Source organism: Bufo gargarizans, chromosome 2, assembly GCF_014858855.1.
Source record: "Bufo gargarizans isolate SCDJY-AF-19 chromosome 2, ASM1485885v1, whole genome shotgun sequence".
Classification (NCBI taxonomy): Eukaryota; Metazoa; Chordata; class Amphibia; order Anura; family Bufonidae; genus Bufo; species Bufo gargarizans.
The window spans coordinates 32477390-32493357 of record NC_058081.1 but is presented as its reverse complement, the minus strand read 5'-3'; the positions used below and the strand labels follow the sequence as shown (position 1 = coordinate 32493357).

The 15968-nt window shown below is 46.1% G+C and overlaps 1 protein-coding gene across 1 annotated transcript in view; it reads right to left on the bottom strand.

Annotated features, from left to right (window-relative positions):
* LOC122927158 (venom factor-like) overlaps positions 1 to 15208 on the bottom strand; it is a 495227-nt gene extending 480019 nt beyond the window's left edge. The window contains exon 1 of the mRNA XM_044278755.1: positions 15121 to 15208. Within this exon, the coding sequence (XP_044134690.1) occupies positions 15121 to 15185 (65 nt within the window). The 5' untranslated portion in view covers positions 15186 to 15208. The remainder of the gene's footprint in view (positions 1 to 15120) is intronic.
* Between the last annotated feature and the right edge of the window lie 760 nt (positions 15209 to 15968).

Genomic DNA, 15968 nt, shown 5'->3' with positions numbered 1-15968 from the left:
TCACCCCCTGTCATTGATAACCCCCCCTGTAAGGCTCCATTCAGACGTCCGCATGCGTTCTGTGGATCCGATACATGTATCCATGGATCCGTAAAAAATCATGCGGATGTCTGAATGGAGCCTTACAGGGGGGGTGATCAGTGACAGGGGGGTGATCACCCTGATTACCCTGATCACCCCCTGTCATTGATAACCCCCCTGTAAGGCTCCATTTAGACGTCCGCATGCGTTCTGTGGATCCGATACATGTATCCATGGATCCGTAAAAAATCATGCGGATGTCTGAATGGAGCCTTACAGGGGGGGGGGTGATCAGTGACAGGGGGGTGATCACCCTGATTACCCTGATCACCCCCTGTCATTGATAACCCCCCTGTAAGGCTCCATTCCGACGTCCGCATGCGTTCTGTGGATCCGATACATGTATCCATGGATCCGTAAAAAATCATGCGGATGTCTGAATGGAGCCTTACAGGGGGGGTGATCAGTGACAGGGGGGTGATCACCCTGATTACCCTGATCACCCCCTGTCATTGATAACCCCCCTGTAAGGCTCCATTCAGACGTCCGCATGCGTTCTGTGGATCCGATACATGTATCCATGTATCCGTAAAAAATCATGCGGATGTCTGAATGGAGCCTTACAGGGGGGGTGATCAGTGACAGGGGGGTGATCACCCTGATTACCCTGATCACCCCCTGTCATTGATAACCCCCCTGTAAGGCTCCATTCAGACGTCCGCATGCGTTCTGTGGATCCGATACATGTATCCATGGATCCGTAAAAAATCATGCGGATGTCTGAATGGAGCCTTACAGGGGGGGTGATCAGTGACAGGGGGGTGATTACCCTGATTACCCTGATCACCCCCTGTCATTGATAACCCCCCTGTAAGGCTCCATTCAGACGTCCGCATGCGTTCTGTGGATCCGATCCATGTATCCATGTATCCGTAAAAAATCATGCGGATGTCTGAATGGAGCCTTACAGGGGGGGTGATCAGTGACAGGGGGGTGATCACCCTGATTACCCTGATCACCCCCTGTCATTGATAACCCCCCTGTAAGGCTCCATTTAGACGTCCGCATGCGTTCTGTGGATCCGATACATGTATCCATGGATCCGTAAAAATCATGCGGATGTCTGAATGGAGCCTTACAGGGGGGGGGGGGTGATCAGTGACAGGGGGGTGATCACCCTGATTACCCTGATCACCCCCTGTCATTGATAACCCCCCTGTAAGGCTCCATTCCGACGTCCGCATGCGTTCTGTGGATCCGATCCATGTATCCATGGATCCGTAAAAAATCATGCGGATGTCTGAATGGAGCCTTACAGGGGGGGTGATCAGTGACAGGGGGGTGATCACCCTGATTACCCTGATCACCCCCTGTCATTGATAACCCCCCTGTAAGGCTCCATTCAGACGTCCGCATGCGTTCTGTGGATCCGATACATGTATCCATGTATCCGTAAAAAATCATGCGGATGTCTGAATGGAGCCTTACAGGGGGGTGATCAGTGACAGGGGGGTGATTACCCTGATTACCCTGATCACCCCCTGTCATTGATAACCCCCCTGTAAGGCTCCATTCAGACGTCCGCATGCGTTCTGTGGATCCGATACATGTATCCATGTATCCGTAAAAAATCATGCGGATGTCTGAATGGAGCCTTACAGGGGGGGTGATCAGTGACAGGGGGGTGATCACCCTGATTACCCTGATCACCCCCTGTCATTGATAACCCCCCCTGTAAGGCTCCATTCAGACGTCCGCATGCGTTCTGTGGATCCGATACATGTATCCATGGATCCGTAAAAAATCATGTGGATGTCTGAATGGAGCCTTACAGGGGGGGTGATCAGTGACAGGGGGGTGATCACCCTGATTACCCTGATCACCCCCTGTCATTGATAACCCCCCTGTACGGCTCCATTTAGACGTCCGCATGCGTTCTGTGGATCCGATACATGTATCCATGGATCCGTAAAAAATCATGCGGATGTCTGAATGGAGCCTTACAGGGGGGGGGGGGGTGATCAGTGACAGGGGGGTGATCACCCTGATTACCCTGATCACCCCCTGTCATTGATAACCCCCCTGTAAGGCTCCATTCCGACGTCCGCATGCGTTCTGTGGATCCGATACATGTATCCATGGATCCGTAAAAAATCATGCGGATGTCTGAATGGAGCCTTACAGGGGGGGTGATCAGTGACAGGGGGGTGATCACCCTGATTACCCTGATCACCCCCTGTCATTGATAACCCCCCTGTAAGGCTCCATTCAGATGTCCGCATGCGTTCTGTGGATCCGATACATGTATCCATGGATCCGTAAAAAATCATGCAGATGTCTGAATGGAGCCTTACAGGGGGGGGGGGGGTGATAAGTGACAGGGGGGTGATCAGGGAGTCTATATGGGTGATCACCCCCCTGTCATTGATCACCCCCCTGTCATTGATCACTCCCCCCCTGGTAAGGCTCCATTCAGCCATTTTTTTTGGCACAAGTTAGCGGACATTTTTTGTTTGTTTTTGTTTTTTCTTACTAAGTCTCATATTCCACTAACTTGTGTCAAAAAATAAAATCTCACATGGACTCACCATACCCCTCACGGAATCCAAATGCGTAAACATTTTTAGACATTTATATTCCAGACTTCTTCTCACGCTTTAGGGCCCCTAAAAAGCCAGGGCAGTATAAATACCCCACATGTGACCCCATTTCGGAAAGAAGACACCCCAAGGTATTCCGTGAGGGGCATATTGAGTCCATGAAAGATTGAAATTTTTGTCCTAAGTTAGCGGAAAGTGAGACTTTGTGAGAAAAAAACAAAAAAATATCAATATCCGCTAACTTATGCAAAAAAAAAAAAAAATTCTATGAACTCGCCAGGCCCCTCATTGGATACCTTGGGGTGTCTTCTTTCCAAAGTGGGGTCACATGTGGGGTATTTATACTGCCCTGGCTTTTTAGGGGCCCGAAAGTGTGAGAAGAAGTCTGGGATCCAAATGTCTAAAAATGCCCTCCTAAAAGGAATTTGGGCCCCTTTGCGCATCTAGGCTGCAAAAAAGTGTCACACATGTGGTATCGCCGTACTCAGGAGAAGTTGGGGAATGTGTTTTGGGGTGTCATTTTACATATACCCATGCTGGGTGAGAAAAATATCTTGGTCAAATGCCAACTTTGTATAAAAAAATGGGAAAAGTTGTCTTTTGCCAAGATATTTCTCTCACCCAGCATGGGTATATGTAAAATGACATGCCAAAACACATTGCCCAACTTCTCCTGAGTACGGCGATACCAGATGTGTGACACTTTTTTGCTGCCAAGGTGGGCAAAGGGGCACATATTCCAAAGTGCACCTTTCGGATTTCGCAGGCCATTTTTTACACATTTTGATTGCAAGGTACTTCTTACACATTTGGGCCCCTAAATTGCCAGGGCAGTATAACTGCCCCACAAGTGACCCCATTTTGGAAATAAGACACCCCAAGGTATTCCGTGAGGGGCATGGCGAGTTCCTAGAATTTTTTATTTTTTGTCGCAAGTTAGTGGAATATGAGACTTTGTAAGGAAAAAAGAGAAAAAAAAAAAAATCATCATATTCCACTAACTTGCGACAAAAAATAAAAAATTCTAGGAACTCGCCATGCCCCTCACGGAATACCTTGGGGTGTCTTCTTTCCAAAATGGGGTCACTTGTGGCGTAGTTATACTGCCCTGGCAATTTAGGGGCCCAAATGTGTGAGAAGAACTTTGCAATCAAAATGTGTAAAAAATGCCCTGCAAAATCCGAAAGGTGCACTTTGGAATATGTGCCCCTTTGCCCACCTTGGCAGCAAAAAAGTGTCACACATCTGGTATCGCCGTACTCAGGAGAAGTTGGGGAATGTGTTTTGGGGTGTCATTTTACATATACCCATGCTGGGTGAGAGAAATATCTTGGCAAAAGACAACTTTTCCCATTTTTTTATACAAAGTTGGCATTTGACCAAGATATTTTTCTCACCCAGCATGGGTATATGTAAAATGACACCCCAAAACACATTCCCCAACTTCTCCTGAGTACGGCGATACCAGATGTGTCACACTTTTTTGCTGCCAAGGTGGGCAAAGGGGCACATATTCCAAAGTGCACCTTTCGGATTTTACCGGTCATTTTTTACACATTTTGATTGCAAAGTTCTTCTCACACATTTGGGCCCCTAAATTGCCAGGGCAGTATAACTACCCCACAAGTGACCCCATTTTGGAAAGAAGACACAACAAGGTATTCCGTGAGGGGCATGGCAAGTTTTTAGAATTTTTTATTTTTTGTCGCAAGTTAGTGGAATATGAGACTTTGTAAGAAAAAATAAAAAAAATAAAATCATCATCATTTTCCGCTAACTTGTGACAAAAAATAAAAAGTTCTATGAACTCACTATGCCCATCAGCGAATACCTTACGGTGTCTACTTTCCGAAAATGGGGTCATTTGTGGGGTTTTTCTACTGTTTGGGCATTGTAGAACCTCAGGAAACATGACAGGTGCTCAGAAAGTCAGAGCTGCTTCAAAAAGCGGAAATCCACATTTTTGTACCATAGTTTGTAAATGCTATAACTTTTACCCAAACCATTTTTTTTTTGCCCAAACATTTTTTTTTAATCAAAGACATGTAGAACAATAAATTTGGCGAAAAATGTATATATGGATGTCGTTTTTTTTGCAAAATTTTACAGCTGAAATTGAAAAATTTCATTTTTTTGCAAAAAAATCGTTACATTTTGATTAATAACAAAAAAAGTAAAAATTTCAGCAGCAATAAAATACCACCAAATGAAAGCTCTATTAGTGAGAAGAAAAGGAGGTAAAATTCATTTGGGTGGTAAGTTGCATGACCGAGCGATAAACGGTGAAAGGAGTGTAGTGCCGAAGTGTAAAAAGTGCTCTGGTCATGAAGGGGGTTTCACCTAGCGGGGCTGAAGTGGTTAAGGGCTCTTGCCACAGGCACACTAAACCTACAACACCCAGGGCACCTCACCTACCACCTGGCCTGGTCCCTATACACAGAGAGTGCCCCAGAGGATCCATGTACCAGCCTCTCCATCACTGCTGTACGCCTGCCCAGGGTAAATAAAATATGTGAGTACTAAGAGCAACCCTCGGTTTGTTAACTACCCCCTGTGACCTCATATTCGCTTACCCTGCAGGACTGGTGTACTGCATAGAGACCTCTCAGCTCTATGTCTGAGCCTCTTCAAGTCTACAACGCAAGTACATCTATGCAGTAAACCGGATCAACTCATGTCAAAAACAAGGTGACGTCCGGTGATAAGCTGCAGATTAAACCAAAGCCAGCACAAGCCTTAGAGACTACACCACAGTTAAACGCTCATGCAACATAATTTTACCCTGGTAAACCTCACCCTACATCACCAGAGAACTTTCACACCAAGGGGTTCCACAAGTTACTTTGACACCAAGGAGTGAGAGACTGTGACGACTGTCCAGAGAGCTACAGGGTCTGGAGATCAACCTTCAAGGCTACTATTGTCGATCTCAACCTTACTGCTAAGGAAGAACTAGATTTGCTCATAAAGTGACTGAGACCAGAAACTTTCCAATATCTGTTATTTTTCATTTCCTCACCACTGCAGAAATCTTTGTTTGGGTCCTGCGGGCGGCGCTCACTCACTGACGCCTGCGTCGCCTAGTGGGAGGAGCAGGCGCGTGACGTCAGTGAGTGAGCGCCACCCGCACTGCCTGCTGTACCGTTACCAGAGCTAAGACAGAGTAAGGTATGCAATGCAAGTAAAGAGATCAGCATTCAGCAATGTCAATGATTAAAGTTCAAGTTACTAATTAGTTTATAAATGTGCTCCTGTGAGCGGCGTGGCCCTGTATATTCTAACCCCCAGGCAAGCGTCCCAGTCACCATGGGAACGCCTGGGGGTTAGAATATACCATCAGATTTGAGTTTTCACGCTCTCGCTGAGAGCGTGAAAACTCAGATCCGATGGTATATTCTAACCCCCAGGCAAGCATCCCCGTCACCATGGGAACGCCTGGGGGTTAGAATATGATCGGATCCTCCTTACTCAGTGGCCTGGCTGGAGCCTCCCCAGCCTCTGTGTCGGCCCGGCCCTGCGTGCGCCCTGCTCCAGTCCAGTCCTGACTCCTCCCTAGCCAAGCCTGAACCGCGGACCGCCCGCGCCCCGCCCACTACACTAGTGTAGTGGGCGGGCCGCGGCTCGGGCCTGGCTGCCTGTTTGTAGTGTGTGTGTGTAAATAAAAAAAATTAATAAAAATAATAAATCAACAGAAGGCGGCCCGGACAGGCCCCCAGTGGCGTAGGGGCCCCATAGCCACTGCTATGGTTGCTATGGCGATCCCTACGCCACTGCCTGGAGTGGCCTAGCCAGACCTGAACCCAATCAAAAATCTTTGGAGGGAGCTGAAACTCAATGTGGCCCAGCAACAGGCCTGAAACGTGAAAGATCTGGAGAAGATTTGTATGGAGGAGTGGGCAAAAATCCCTGCTGCTGTGGTGTGTGCAAACTTAGTCAAGAACTGCAGGAAATGACTGATCTCTGTAAATGCAAACAAATGTTTCTGTACCAAATATTAAGTTCTGTTTTTCTTTTGTATAAGGGTACTTTCACACTAGCGTTGTTTTAATCCGGCGTTCAATTCCGACACCGGAACTGCCCGCCGGATCCGGCAAAACGTGTTAAAACGGATTACATTTAAATCCTGATCAGGATTTTGATCACAATGAAAAACTGCATTGGAAAAAACGGGTCCGCAATTTATAGACTTTAATTTTTTTTTCACATTTTTCGGGTTTAGCATGCAAAAGCCGGATCCGGTTTGACTGAACACACGGCGCCGGATCCGGCGTTAATGCAAGTCAATGGGAAAAAGACCGGATCCAGCGTTCAGTCAAAGTGTTCAGGATTTTTGGCCGGAGGTAAAAATATAACATGCTACGGGCTCTTTCACACTTGCGTTCTTGTCTTCCGGCATAGAGTTCCGTCGTCGGGGCTCTATGCCGGAAGAATCCTGATCAGTTTTATCCTAATGCATTCTGAATGGAGAGAAATCCATTCAGGATGCATCAGGATGTCTTCAGTTCCGGACCGGAACGTTTTTTGGCCGGAGAAAATACCGCAGCATGCTGCGCTTTTTGCTCTGGCCAAAAATCCTGAAGACTTGCCGCAAGGCCGGATCCGGAATTAATGCCCATTGAAAGGCATTGATCCGGATCCGGCCTTAAGCTAAACGTCGTTTCGGCGCATTGCCGGATCTGACGTTTAGCTTTTTTCTAATGGTTACCATGGCTGCCGGGACGCTAAAGTCCTGGCAGCCATGGTAAAGTGTAGTGGGGAGCGGGGGAGCAGCATACTTACCGTCCGTGCGGCTCCCGGGGCGCTCCAGAGTGACGTCAGGGCGCCCCACGCGCATGGATGACGTGATCGCATGGACACGTCATCCATGCGCATGGGGCGCTCTGACGTCATTCTGGAGCGCCCCGCGAGCCGCACGGACTGTAAGTATACTGCTCCCCCGCTCCCCACTACTACTATGGCAACCAAGACTTTAATAGCGTCCTGGCTGCCATAGCAACACTGAACGCATTTTGAAGACGGATCCGTCTTCAAATGCTTTCAGTTCACTTGCGTTTTTCCGGATCCGGCGTGTAATTCCGGCAAATGGAGTACACGCCGGATCCGGACAACGCAAGTGTAAAAGACACCTACGTTTTTCTGAAAAGCCTGATCAGTCAAAAAGACTGAACTGAAGACATCCTGATGCATCCTGAGCGGATTGCTCTCCATTCAGAATGCATTAGGATAAAACTGATCAGTTATTTTCCGGATTTGAGCCCCTAGGACGGAACTCAGCGCCGGAAAAGAAAAAACGCTAGTGTGAAAGTAGCCTAAAATACTTATTTCATGCAATAAAATGCTAATTATTTTAAAATCATACAATGTGATTTTATGGATTTTTCTTTAGATTCTGTCTCTCACAGTTGAAGTGTACCTTAAAAATTACAGACTTCTCCATTTTTTGTAGGTGGGAAAACTTGCAAAATTGCCAGTGTATCAAATACTTTTCTTCTATCTATCTATCTATCTATCTATCTATCTATCTATCTATCTATCTATCTATCTGTCTGTCTGTCTATATTCCCTCAGGAGAAACCAGGAGCCTTCTAACCGAAGGCATAGAAATGGACTAGCAGATTCCTGTTCCCCATGTGGAAATAGTCCACGGGCAAACAGACAGAGCTGCATAGACAGGCAGAAGTCTGGACCCTATATGGAACGACAGATGGTGGTCACAGACAAAACACTGACCCAGACAATCAGATGCCTCGACCCCATGCGGAATAACACATGGCGGTCACTGACAAGACACAGAACCAGACAAGGTGACCTTCATGTATTACTAGGTGACCACACAGACAAGGCAGATGGAATAACCACAGATCAGGTGCATAGACTGACCCCCGGGACCAGAACTAACAGGAACATATAGCACCTACTGTAGTGACTCGTGATGAGCGGCATAGGTGATATTAATTTTCACAAAATTTTGTAAATTTTTTCGCATAATATTCACAATAAATTTGCAAATTCTATAATTCGTGATCTCGTCATTATTTTCGCGATTGCGCAATGATGCACATATTTTTTGCTCAATACATGCAACTTCACATTTTATCAGGTCTGAGTAGATATTACTGATTGGTGCACTAAGTATTGTGACATCACAGCACTATGTCTGTAGCATGTATGTATGGACAGCAGAACCTATCAGCTACACTATATCACTATCTAACCTACACTGACTATCTCCCACTATCTGTATTATATATATGAGCTAACTATCTAATGTAATTGGATAAGGAATAGGATCCAGATGAAAGCCCAGAGCACAGCAATGTCACTGCTCTCTCTCTCTCAGAACTGCAAATAACAGCAGAAAATGGCTGCGGGGGAGGTTCTTATATAGTAAGGGGTAGGCAACTTTCCTATTGGTTGCTAGGGATGTTGCTAAGCTCTGACAAAGATATTGCGGCCTTCTCATTGTCCCCCAAGCAAGAAGGGAGGTTACTGATGAAAAAAAAATCTAGAATATTAGCGATTTTTAATATATAGCACTATATTCTACATCTTCGTAAATTCTCAACTTGCAGATATTCGCGATAAAAATTTGCGATTAGAATATTGGCGATCAACACTAGTAGTGACCACACCCAGACCAAGACATTAACCCATACCTCCCAACTTTATAAAAGAAGGAAGAGGGGCACATTTTTTCTGCACTAGGCCACGCCTCTAACTCCACCCAAAACATAACTAAACACCTAATCCCACCCAGTCCCCTAAATGCCCCCGTATAGTAATTATTCAACCTTTATGCCACCACACAGTAGTTATGCCCATATTGTGCCCCCTTCACAGATTATGCCCAGATATGTGTCCCCTCACAGTAATATGCCCAACTGTGCCCCCTCACAGTCCCGCAGGATCCAGGACGGTTGGGAGTTATAATTAACCCCATACGAACCAAGACAACATGGAGTGGATCATGCATACACAGAGAAAGTACGCACACAGGCTGCCGTTGTTACATGTTGCCCATGGTAACCAGCCTACACGGAAACCACAGTAGCCAGTACGCCAGAAACAAACGTGAGCATCTATCTATCTAGACAAAAAAATGATATACTGGGCAGCACTGCAAACAAGGCAGAGAAGGCAGTGCCATCGGCTGCGGAAGCGATCCAACATCCAGATAAATATAAAAATGAGAAATTCCACGGCACTTCCCAAAAAATTGTGTGTTTATTACACCAGACGCAACGTTTCGGTCCTTTCTGTGGAACCTTTTTCAAGCAGTGACAATACAAATGGTGCAAAGTACAAATATAAATACCATCAACATTAAGAATTGAATAAATCGAATAATAATCATTGTGCAAAGGTGCCCAAAATATTTCATAAAAAATCTATAAATCTATAATCAAATATAGACAATCAATACATGAATGATGTATAAGCTAAAAAACAAACATATAAATACATAAAAAGTGCATATAGTCATTAATAAACTGTAGTGCATCATTATTGATAAATGACATACAAATGTGCCGAGTTATATGTGTTAATTATAAACACACTTAGGCCTCATGCACACGACTGTTTTTTTTTTGCGGTCCGCAAAACGGATTTCTGTGTTTCCGTGGTCCATGACCGTTTTTTCTTCCGTGGGTCTTACTTGATTTTTGGAGGATACACGGACATGAAGGAAAAAGTCATTTTGGTGTCCGCCTGGCCGTGCAGAGCAAAACGGATCCGTCCTGACTTACAATGCAAGTCAATAGGGACGGATCCGTTTGACGTTGACACAATATGGTGCAATTGCAAACGGATCCATCCCCATTGACTTTCAATGTAAAGTCAGGAGTCCCTATTATACCATCGGATCGGAGTTTTCTCCAATCCGATGGTATATTTTAACTTGAAGCGTCCCCATCACCATGGGAACGCCTCTATGTTAGAATATACTGTCAGATATGAGTTAGATCGTGAAACTCAGATCCGACAGTATATTCTAACACAGAGGCGTTCCCATGGTGATGGGGACGCTTCAAGTTAGAATATACTGAGAACTGTGTAATAACTGCCCCCTGCTGCCTGGCAGCACCCGATCTCTTACAGGGGAAGGTGATTTTAATTAGGGGGGGGAGAGGGGAGGCCGCACTGGCCACCAATGATGGGGGTGGTGATTTTAATTAGGGGGGAGGGGAGGCCGCACTGGCCACCAATAAATATATAACTGGGGAGGGAGTGAGGGGGGCCACACTGGCCACCAATGAGTTAAATACAGGGGAGGGAGGGGGGCCGCACTGGCCACTAATAAATTTAAAACTGGGGAGGGAGGGGGTCTGCCCCCTCCTGCCTGGCAGCACCTGATCTCTTACAGGGGGCTATGATACGCACAATTAACCCCTCAGGTGTGGCATCTAAGGGGTTAATTGTGCGGATCACAGCCCCCTGTAAGAGATCGGGTGCTGCCAGGCAGCAGGGGGCAGTCATGTAGACAGTTCGTAGTATATTCTAGCTTGAAGCGTCCCCATCACTATGGGAACGCCTCTGTGTTAGAATATACTGTCAGATCTGAGTTTTGACGAAGTGAAAACTCAGATCTAAAAAGCTTTTATGCAGACGGATTAGCGGATCCGTCTGTGTGAAAGTAGTCTACGGACACGGATGACGGACGCGGATGACAATCTTGTGTGCATCCGTGTTTTTTCACGGACCCATTGACGTGAACCATTGTCCGTCGAAAAAATAGGACAGGTCTTATTTTTTGACGGACAGGAAACACGGATCACGGACGCAGATGTACAACGGTGCATTCTCCGAGTTTTCAACGGACCCATTGAAATTCAATGGGTCCGCAGAAAATCACGGAAAACGGAACAACGGACACGGATGCACACAACGGTCGTGTGCATGAGGCCTTAGATGGGTGGGAGGAGATAGGAACTGTACCTGCCCCAGCATGGAATCGCACATGTAGCTTGGTGTCTCAATTACTGTGTGGGGGCTGTGTGGGGGCAGCGTGGGGGAAACTATAGTGTGGGGGAAATTATTGTATGGGGAAGTGTGGGGGAAACTACTGTGTGGGGGAAACTACTGTATGGGGGCAATGTGGGGGAAATTACTGTGTGGGGAAAATTGCTGTATGGGGGCAATGTGGGGGAAATTACTGTGTGGGGGCAGTGTGGGGGAAATTACTGTGTGGGGGCAGTGTGGGGGGAATTACTGTGTGGGGCAAATTGCTGTTTGGGGCAGTGGGTGGGAAATTACTGTATGGGGCAGTGTGGAGAAAATTACTGTATGGGGGCAGTGTGGGGGAAATTACTGTGTGGGGGAAGTGTGGGGGAAACTACTGTGTGGGGCAAACTACTATGTGGTGGCAGTGTGGGGGAAACTACTGTGTGCGGGGAAATTACTGTATGGGGGCAATGTGGGGGAAATTACTGTGTGGGGGAAATTACTGTGTGGGGGAAATTACTGTGTGGGGCAAATTGCTGTATGGGGCAATGTGGGGGAAATGACTGTGGGGGCAGTGTGGGGGAAATTACTGTGTGGGGCAAATTGCTGTATGGGGCAGTGGGTGGGAAATTACTGTGTGTGGGAAATTACTGGATGGGGGAAGTGTGGGGGAGATTACTGTGTGGGGCAAATTACTATATGGGGCAGTGTGGGGGAAATTACTGTGTGGGGGAAATTACTATATGGGGCAGTGTGGGGGAAATTACTATATGGGGCAGTGTGGGGGAAATTACTGTGTGGGGGCAGTGAGGGGGAGATTACTTTGTCGTCAAATTACTGTATGGGGGCAGTGTGGGGGAAATTACTATGGGGCAGTGAGGGGGAGATTACTGTGGGGGGCAGTGTGGGGAAATTACTGTGGGGGGCAGTGTGGGGAAATTACTGTGGGGGGAAAATTACTGTATGGGGCAGTGTGGGAGAAATTACTATGGGGCAGTGTGGGGGAAATTACTATATGGGGGCAGCGTGGGGGCCTTGCTAATGGGAAGGCACTGTAGGGCAATTCTATTATATCTGGGGACACTATATAGGGATTATTACCTGGAGCACAATATAGGGTGTTATTACTGGGGGCACTCTATGGGACATTATAGCTGCTGAGGACACTATAGGGACATTTTGGGTAATTTATCAAACTGGTGTAAAGTAGAACTGGCTTAGTTGCCGATAGCAGCAAATCAGATTCCACCTTTCATTTTTGACAGCTCTTTTGGAAATCCAGTTCTACTTTACACCTGTTTGATAAAAGACCCCAATTATGTCTACTGGGGTCACTATTTTTTTCAGCAGTATAGTACCTGGGGCATTGGGGGGCACAACGGGCACAGTATTGGGGGTGGCAGCAGGATGTAGATTGGTTTTTGCAAATGTAGCCTGGCTTGGATGTTTTTCGTCATAAAAAAATGCTTTTGTCTTGCCACTCTACCCCATAGCCCAGACATATGAAGAATATGGGAGATTGTTGTCACATGTACCACACAGCCAGTACTTGCCAAATATTCCTGCAGCTCCATTAATGTTGCTGTAGGCCTCTTGGTAGCCTCCCAGACCATTTTTTTTCTCGTCTTTTCATCAATTTTGGAGGAACGTCCAGTTCTTGGTAATGTCCAGGGGGGAAAACAGGCAGCTGCCCCAGGCCCAGTTGCTCCTGGGGGGCCCAAAGCAGCGGCCTCTTGAGCCCTGCTAGCCACTGCCCCAGGTGTCTGGCTGTCAGTTACACAGGGGGGTGCTGCCATGCCATGCCTGCCTGCCGGCACTCCAGGCGGCGAACTGTGAGAGCTATGATTCTCTTAGGAGAAAGGACCTTAGATGACATCATCACCATGTGACCAGTAACCTAGCAATATTACTGGTCACATGGCTATGGAGGTAATCAAAGGTCCTTTCTTCCAGGAGTGTTGCTGCAGGAGAAGTTTGCCTTAACTGTGGAGCTTTTTTTGTGAAGATTACATCAGGAAAAGGTTACAGGGGCTGTTATACTAATATACTGTAAGCTACTGTATACTGGGGGGTGCTGTATACTGTGGGGTGCTATACTGCTCTACTGTATACTATTGGGTGCTGTATACTGTGGGGGGCTATATATTTTGGGGTGCTGCTCTACTGTATACTATGGGGTGCTGTATACTGTGGGTTGCTGTATACTGTGGGGTGCTATATACTGTATATTATGGGGTGCTTTATACTGTGGGGGGCTGCATACTGTGGGGTGTTATACTGCTCAACTGTATACTGTGGGGTGCTGCATACTGTGGGGTATTATACTGCTCTACTGTATACTGTGGGGTGCTATTCTGCTCTACTGTAAACTGTGGGGTGCTGTATACTGTATACTTTGAGGTCCTGTATTCTGTATAGTTTGGGGTGCTGTATACCGTGAGGTGCTGTATACTGTGGGGTGCTATACTGCTCTAATTTATACTGTGGGGTGCTGTATACTGTAAGGTGCTGTATTCTGTATAGTTTGGGGTGCTATATACTGTATACCATGAGGTGCTGTATACCATGAGGTGCTGTATACCGTGAGGTGCTGTATATTGTGGGGTGCTATACTGCGAGGTGCAGTATTCTGTATAGTTTGGGGTGCTGTATACTGTATACTGTGAGGTGCTGTATACCATGAGGTGCTGTATACTGTGGGTGCTGTATATTGTGGAGTGCTATACTGCTGTAATGTATACTGTGGGGTGCTATATACTGTGGGCTGCTGTATACTGTGGGGGGCTGTATACTGTGGGGGGCTGTATACTGTGGGTGCTGTACATTGTGGAGTGCTATACTGCTGTACTGTATACTGTGGGGTGCTATATACTGTGGGGGCTGTCTACTGTGGGGTGCTGTTGTGCCATATTTTCTCCACTTGATGATGACTGTCTTCACTGTGTTCCATGGTATATCTAATGCCTTGGAAACTCTGTTGTACCCTTCTCCTGACTGATACCTTTTAACAATGAGATCCCTCTGATGCTTTGGAAGCTCTCTGTGAACCGTGGCTTTTGCTGTGGGATGCGACTAATGATTTCAGGTAAGACCAACTAGAGCAGCTGAACTTTATTTGGGGTTAATCAGAGGCACTTTACATGATGGCAGGTGTACGCTGATTCCTATTTAACATGATTCTAAATGTGATTGCTTAATTTTGAACACAGCTACATCCCCAGTTATAAGAGGGTGTGCTCACTTATGCAAACACATTATTTTAGTTTTTTTTTTTTTCGTTTTCTTCCCTCCACCTAAAAGATTTCAGTTTGTTTTTCAATTGAGTGGTACAGTTTATAAGTCACATTAAAGGTGGAAAAAGTTCTGAAATGATTTATCTTTGTCTTCTTTTTTTACAGCACAGAAACCTGACATTTTAACAGGGGTGTGTAGACTTTTTATATCCACTGTATATTAGATAGGCTGGCAGACCAGGCGAAAGAGATAGATAGATAGATAGATAGATAGATAGATAGATAGATAGATGGATAGATGTATAGGGTCAGGTGATACTCACGGTTGCTGCGCGTAGGACCCAATGAGTCCATACAGTAGAAGAAGACACAAAGCTCCTAACCCCATGATGCTGCCTGGGGTATGTGCTGTTTGCAGACATGGAGGGGGTTTATAAAGGATTTTAGCCTGAGCTCTCTTTCCTTGACCCTATAGCCTTTTTAATAAGTAACTGAAGAGATTTAAGATTTATGGTATGTAAATATTTGGCTGGGGGACAAATACAGGAATTCTAAATCAACACTGCCGGGAAATCACACAGCTTCAGCATAAAAGACCATTGCTGAATCCAGAGCAAAGTGAGAGGGAAGAAAAGAGCAGATTATAGTGATTATAGTAAAACAATGGAGCATGCAATAAATAATACAACTAATGCAAAACCCTTAAACAAAGACCCCTTTCCCCACAGACACCAAGGAACTGAAGAACCTGCTCCTCCACCTGAAAACCCCTCACAGAAAGGATGGGTCCAAATCAGGCCTCTCTTATCCCTCTTCCCTACAGGATAGAGGATATATTATTAAATAGGACAGAGGGGCCATACTGTACAAAGAACTGACATTTCTCAGCTAGTTGAAAGGCAGAGAAGAACACTCATCTCATAAGGCCCAATAGGAACGTTTAGTATGGATCGGTCGTCTGCCCCACCAGGATCCAAGTACACATCTGTCAAGCACAGGTGATTTAGACTGCAAAGGACAATGCCCAAGCACCAGATTTCTGACAAATTTCAATCAAAAAAATTATATAAAAAAGTTGCCCCCAGCCTCAGCCTGCTGCTTCCATTCACATAATATATAACAAAAACTGAGTTCCTGCAGCCATCGCTAAGGGGAGCTCAGTGCATAAAAA